This window comes from Myotis davidii, unplaced genomic scaffold, assembly GCF_000327345.1.
Source record: "Myotis davidii unplaced genomic scaffold, ASM32734v1 scaffold699, whole genome shotgun sequence".
In the NCBI taxonomy this organism is placed as follows: domain Eukaryota; kingdom Metazoa; phylum Chordata; class Mammalia; order Chiroptera; family Vespertilionidae; genus Myotis; species Myotis davidii.
In genome coordinates, this window is record NW_006291007.1 from 2,268,744 (window position 1) to 2,275,554 (window position 6,811).

General features: G+C 36.8%; 1 protein-coding gene across 1 annotated transcript in view; it reads left to right on the plus strand.

The window, feature by feature from the left end:
* TEFM (transcription elongation factor, mitochondrial) overlaps positions 1 to 4,353 on the plus strand; it is a 5,341-nt gene extending 988 nt beyond the window's left edge. The window contains exons 3-5 of the mRNA XM_006764062.2: positions 1 to 366; positions 2,202 to 2,351; positions 3,209 to 4,353. Coding sequence (XP_006764125.1) covers positions 1 to 366; positions 2,202 to 2,351; positions 3,209 to 3,646 — 954 coding nt within the window. The 3' untranslated portion in view covers positions 3,647 to 4,353. The remainder of the gene's footprint in view (positions 367 to 2,201; positions 2,352 to 3,208) is intronic.
* The last annotated feature ends 2,458 nt before the right edge of the window (positions 4,354 to 6,811 follow it).

Consider the following 6,811-nt stretch of genomic DNA (forward strand, 5'->3'; position numbering starts at 1 on the left):
ATTCCCGACGTTGCTTTTTGTGACAAAACGACAAAGGAGTCTGGGAAGGCCCTTGACAAGCTCTTCTCTTCGGAACAACAGGCTTCCATATTGCATGTGTTGAATACAGCATCTAATAATGAACTCGAAGCTTTCAAATTACTTCGTGGAAGAAAGTCCCTCAATCTTGTAGAGCACAGAAAAAAGTTTGGGCCATTCCAGAATTTGGAGAGTTTAATGAATGTGCCCTTGTTCCAGTATAAAACTACCGTTCAGATTTGTAACTCCATTCTTTGTCCAGAGACTGATGCGAAAAAGAAAAAGTCACAGGAAAACCGGCTCTTGAAAAAGCTCCTCAAACCAGAAATAGAAAGAGAGAGACTTAAGGTATACATACCCTTTTTTATTCATGTCAATTATACTGTCTAAATATTTGAGAACCTACTGTGCAAAGAACTATTCTGGGCACTAAGACAGGGCTGTCAGGCAGCTTATAATCCAGTTGGTGGGTTCAGCGATACATATATTAATAGATAACCCACTATACAAAGTAGTATGTAATCGATACCAAAGAATGAGATATGCAAATAGTACGTGAGCCATTCCTTCAGAGGAGAGAACTGTGGGCTGTAACTGTTGGGGAAAGTTTACTGGGAGAACTCAACTTGTATCTTTGAGGGAGAGAATTAGGCTAGTGGGAAGAGGAGGGCATTCTAGGAGGCAAAACAGCGATGTAGAAGTAGGTCTGTGCAAAGTTTATTTAAAAGGAATGTTGAGATATCTGGCTGTATCTGATAGTTATGTTAGGAGTAATCAGAAATTAGGATGCAAAGATGAGCTATGCCAAAGAGTGACTCTCAAACATCTTTCCAGCAGCATTTAAAGTTATTTTCTTCCCCCTTTAAAAGAAATAAAAATAAAAATGTTTTTTGTTGATTTTAGAGAGTGAGAGAGAGAGAAACATCAATTGGCTTCCTCATGCACGCCCCCTACTGGGGATCAGCCCACAACCCAGGCATGTGCGCTGAACAGAAATCGAACGAGCAACCTTTTGGTGTATGGGACAATGCTCAACCAACTGAGCCACACCAGCCAGACAGAAGGCCTGTATTTTGTAGCTATTTGGGCTTCCAAAATATTTTGCCTTTATTTATTTTGTAATCCTCACCAAATTATTCTGCCTTTCATGGATATTTACCCATTCTTTCGCAGTAAAAGGGAGATGACTATAGAATTACAAAGTGTTCCTGCTTATCTCTGTATCTGTAGGTCATGTTAATGTATGTTGTCTGTATAACTGAAGGAGCCGTGTGGGAGTGAGTGAAGCCCAGACTTGGCACCGAGCCAAATCCATACATCCGGTTATCTGTTACACGTGTCCTCTTCGAAGGCAGCCTGAACTCAATACATTAAAAAACAACTCATCTCCCCCAACCTTCCCAAGTTGACCCACCTCCTAAGATCATCTTGATTAATTATGCCATATAGTTACTGCAATACAATTGCAGTTATCCTAGGCCCCTTGATCATCCCACATAACAATTTTACTCCCATTATCTCTGATCTCTTTCTTGTCCTCATTGTCACTGCCTTAGGTTCTTAATACTTTGTCATATAACAGGTACCTAACACAAATCCCTACCTCTAGTCTATCTCTCCTGGTCCATCCTCCACACAGCTGTCCCTGACCCTTCTGAAATGTAAATCTGTTACTCCTGAATGGTATATGCTTTGCTGGCTCTCTGTGGCTCTCAGAATAAAGCAAGTTACTTTTTGCAGAAATCTGTGTTCCCCTCTGCCCTTTTCCCACTTGTACTCTTTAATCCACTTGCTGAGCCTGAGGTGTCAAACTTTTTAAGTGGACATCCTGCTTACCATTTTACTCGTTCTCCTAGTCCTCCAGTAAGTCTTTCCTGACCATTTCTTTTCTCTACAGTGTAAATATTGTTATGGCATTTCGTACCATGTACAGCTGTGTTCCTGGTTCCCCAGCCTCTAGCAGTCCCCAGCAACATCTGAATGCCTACTTTGAGCTGTGTACTGAGAACTGACTGCTACTAGTTACCTTTTAATTACTCCTGCATGTCTTTCACAATTCTCAGTTTATAAACCATAAATGTATTTCTATTACATTAACTAATTTGGCTTTCTGAGTCTGTCACTTAAATTTTGTATCTGTTAAAATGTTTACACTTGTAATGAAACCAGCCTTTTTGTTTTAGGCAGTTAACAGTATCGTATCCATTGTTTTTGGTACTCGGAGAATTGCCTGGGCTCACCTTGATCGCAAATTGGCAGTGCTGGACTGGCAGCATAAAGAATGTTGCCAGTTGGTGAAAGGAACATACACATCATCTGTCTATTTAGAAGAGGTAAGGCAGTAACACCTCCAAATCCCTACCTGCTAAAGACCCTTGTATAGTTTAATCTACTGGTCCTGAAAAGAATCTAATAAAATAGTAAGGAGAGATTTTCTTTTGGTACTTATTACTCACCCATTCCAATTATGTTTTCTGTCATCGATTTTTTTTTAATTTAATTTTTTTAAAATTTCATTTCTTTATTTCAAGAAATGTCTATGTATCAAAGGCAGATACTGAAAAAAAATGCTAAAGTTGATTCTAAATGTTACAGAGTTTCATCACTATATTCGGAAAGCTTATTTTTAAATACTGACTTTGTCTCATTTGAGTCTTTGAAAGTTTGTGAGATGGGCAGTAATTATCATCCTAATTGAAAACTGAAATACACCATTGAAAACTGTTTCGATCAAAAAAGTAAATAAATAAATAAATAAAATAAAAAAACTGTTTCGATCAAACACCTCATGCAATCAGTCAATTGTAATGGGATTGATTTTAGGCTAATTTTTCTAACCCTATGCTTTACTGTAGAAGTTTTTAAAAGGTTAATAAAACAGTTTTAACTTGTCTAATCTTAAAGTCAATATAGATTTTAGAAATTACAAGCCCCTTTTACAGAAGAGGAATGTAGTACTTAGGACTAAATTGTTTGTCTTAGCTTATCTGGTGCCCGATAGAACCATTACCAGAATTTTGCTGTTCTGATTCTCCCATAAAATGCTTTTTCAATTACTTCAAAATTGTCAATAGCAAAATAATGTAAGTTATGTAATTTTATTTTTAAAATAGAAGTGGGACAGAGGGGACCCAGACAATAAAAGGTACTGATTTACTTCTGCTCACTTATTTTATTTTGTTCTTTAAAGATTTCTCCGGTCGTTTCAAAGATGCCCAAAGCTGACTTCTATGTTCTGGAAAAAACAGGACTTTCCCTTCAGAACTCAACTCTGTTTCCTATACTGCTACACTTGCATATCATGGAAGCCATGCTGTATGCCTTATTAAACACAACTTTTGCCCAGCGTGGCCAGCATCAGGTGCTGAGCATGAATCGAAATGCAGTGGGGAAGCACTTTCAGCTGATGCTGGGTGACAGCCGCACTAGTGGAAAAGAACTAGTGAAGCAGTTCCTCTTAGACGCTGTGCTGAAGGAGGAGCCTCGGGTATTCTTCCCGTCAGATAAGATAGTCCACTACAGGCACATGTTTTCAGCGACTGACCAATACAGAATAGAAGAGTTGTATGATTCATTATTACAAGCTGTTGCCTTCTATGAATTGGCAGTGTTTGACCATGAACCTTAAAATTCTGATCACTAACATATGATCTGCTCTATTTATTAGCTTTAAAGTTGTAAAAAAAAAAAAAAAGTTTTGACATCCATGTTAATGGAAAAGAAAACATGGTTTGAGTGTATTTAATGTTTAAAGTCAGATTTTTGGCTATTGAATGGTTTATACAATAAGCCAAGGCCAAGTTCATAAATATCTTTGTGAGATTTTCTACCTTTTAGGTTTAAGTGTTAAACAGTAAGATACTTCCTAAGCAGTCTAAATAAGAAACAAAGTTATCTTCCTTTAAAAGCAAATATCTATATTAAAGAACTTGCTGAAAAAGGGAATGAATTTTTCCGGGTGGTGCTCGTCGTGGGAATAAAGCTAAATATAGTTGATAACACAACTTGTGGAATCCTCTTCTTACTCTGTAAATAGAGTGTGGTTTGATGCACAACCTCCAGAAGGTGATTTTCATCAGCTCAATCTCTCAAGCCCAGAATAAACAAGCTTTGTCTAATAGGCTCACTATCTTACTTTGAAATCTTTTAGTTGACGGACCATCTTTTCTTAAAAGTAGCACTTTCCACATCTCTCCATTTTCCATTTTATCTGCCTTAGTTCAGACCGTCATTATATCTCACTTGTACTGAACCCAACTCTCTGATGTCAAAGCATTAAGCTATTTCTTTAATCTAAACGTGAAATATACTTTTGGGGGAAAATTCAAATAATCATAAATATGTATATATATAAAAGCCTAAGCAACTGTTCAACTGGTAGCCACGACGCACATTGACCACCAATGCACAAATATGGAAACATGGAACAGACAGATGAATCTCAGGGGAAGGGGGGAGGGTGGGAAGAGATTAACTAAAGATTTTATATACATACTAGAGGCCTGGTGCACGGATTCATGCACTGGTGCAGGCCAGGCCAAGGGACCCACCAATGAATGAATTTGTGCACTGGGTCTCTAGTGTAAAATAAATGGAAGTCCTCTCAGCACCTCGTAACTCCTTAGGAGTTTGGTATACACTCTAGATTTGTTGCTATGCCTGTGTAAACCTCTACACACAGTATATGGTTGATACACATAAACATATCCATCTTGGGAAATATTATAGATATCTCAAACTATTCATGTCTGAAACTATTCTCTTTCCTCCAGATCATCTCCTTTGCTACTGTTTTATAGTTTGCTAAATGGCCTCACCGTCCATTCAGTTGTTTATGCCAGACATGTGGTATTCTACTTCCCACATATTTCTAGAAATAGCTGTAAGTGAAAATGTGACTGTTTTAGACATTTATAAGCTAGGATATGAAGTATTGAAAAGTATTCAAAATTTGCTTATTTTTATCACAAAAATGAGTTTAAACCTAACAGGAATTTATCACCTTTAAGAATTGAAAAATATTTCCCCAAATCATGTTAAACCTAAAAAGAAAAAAGATATTAAAAATTCTAGCCCAGCCAGTGTGACTCCGTGGTTGAATATCGACCCATCAACCAAGAGATCACCAGTTTAATTGCTGTCAGGGCACATGCCCAGGTTGCCAGCTCAATCCCCAGCAGGAGGTGTGCAGGAGGCAGCCCATTGATGAGATTTCTCTCTTCGATGCTTCTATCTCTATTCCTCTCCCTCTCTTTCTAAAAACCAATAAAAAAAAATTTAAAAAACTCTATGGATTTAATTTACTTTGGTTCCTCAATTATAATTATCAGAATTTTCTAATAATAAAACACCAAAAATTAACAGGTAAGTAAGAGCTCTATAGGTAGTGAACTCTTGTATTCAGTAGAAAAAAATCCATATACTTTTAAAAAGATGCCTCAGGCAGGTCGTAGTCTCGTATACAGGACTGAACCTGTATAAGTTATAGCCTACAGCCAAACCTACACAATATCCAATATTTACTCAGGTGATTATATCTGGAACTCCTCTATAAATACTGGATAAAGCCTTTTTAGCTTTAGCCTTTAAATCAATGTTATCAATACAAGAAAAAGCAGGTTAAATAAAAACACTTTAATACACATTTAAAGCAGGTATACATAAGATATTTTTCAACTGTGCAAAATTAGGATCCTTTTGAGGAGAAAATGTAATTCACCAGATAATGTAACTGAATGTTAAGCTAATTAATGCAAACACTTGAAATAGGAAACTATTTTCAGGTATACCTGATTATATAATTGCAAAAATTATTTAAAGTGAACTGTGGAATTTTTAAATCTTGTAATTAAAAATACGTATTTCCTCCAAAAACATAACCTTCAGTGGAAATGGCATTATATAGAAATCCTATAGTAGAATCCTTTGGTATGTTTTTTTTTTTTTCAATTCTTACCCAAGGACGTGGTTTTATTGATTTTACTGTGTTTTTTTTAAAGTATATTTTTATTGATTTTCAGAGAGGAAGTGACAGGGAGATAGAAAAACATTGGTATGAGAGTGAAACACTGATCGTTTGCCTCCACATGTGCCCAGGCTGGGGATAGAATCCATGATCTTTCGGTGTGTGGGACTGAAGCTCCAACCAACTAGGCCATACTGGCCAGGGCTGTTAAATAGCATTAAATCTTGAATGAAGTAGATATATTAACATCATTAATATCTATGAAATAAAACACAAATTATACAAAAGTACAAAAAAATATACAAGGTAACTGATTTGACTTGGCAAAATATACAAGATATCACATGTACGGTTGCTAAAAAACATTAATGAAAACTTGAATTCATAATCTTGACTCCACTTTGTCAACATTCAGTATTCAATGGTGAAATATGCTGGAGGGCACCAAAAATAAAGTCAGGAAGCTCTTACTTTTTGTTGTTGTTGTTAATCCTCACCCAGGATATTTTTTCCCCATCGATTTTTAGAAAGAATGGGAGAAGGAGAGGGAGACAGACACACAGAGAGAGAAACATTGGTGAAAGAGACACATCGATTGGTTGCCTACCGCATGCGCACCAAATGGGGTCAGGGATTGAACCTACAACCCAGGTACATGCTTTTGATGGGGAATCGAACCCATGGACCTTTGGTATGCAGGCTGACCCTGAGCAGGAAGATCTTTTATTTTTATTTTCTTTTGGGGCGGGGGGGAGGATTTTACTTTTTGAAAAATGAAACAATTTCCTTCTTAGGAAGTTTTCTTATGCATCATATGTATATGTAATA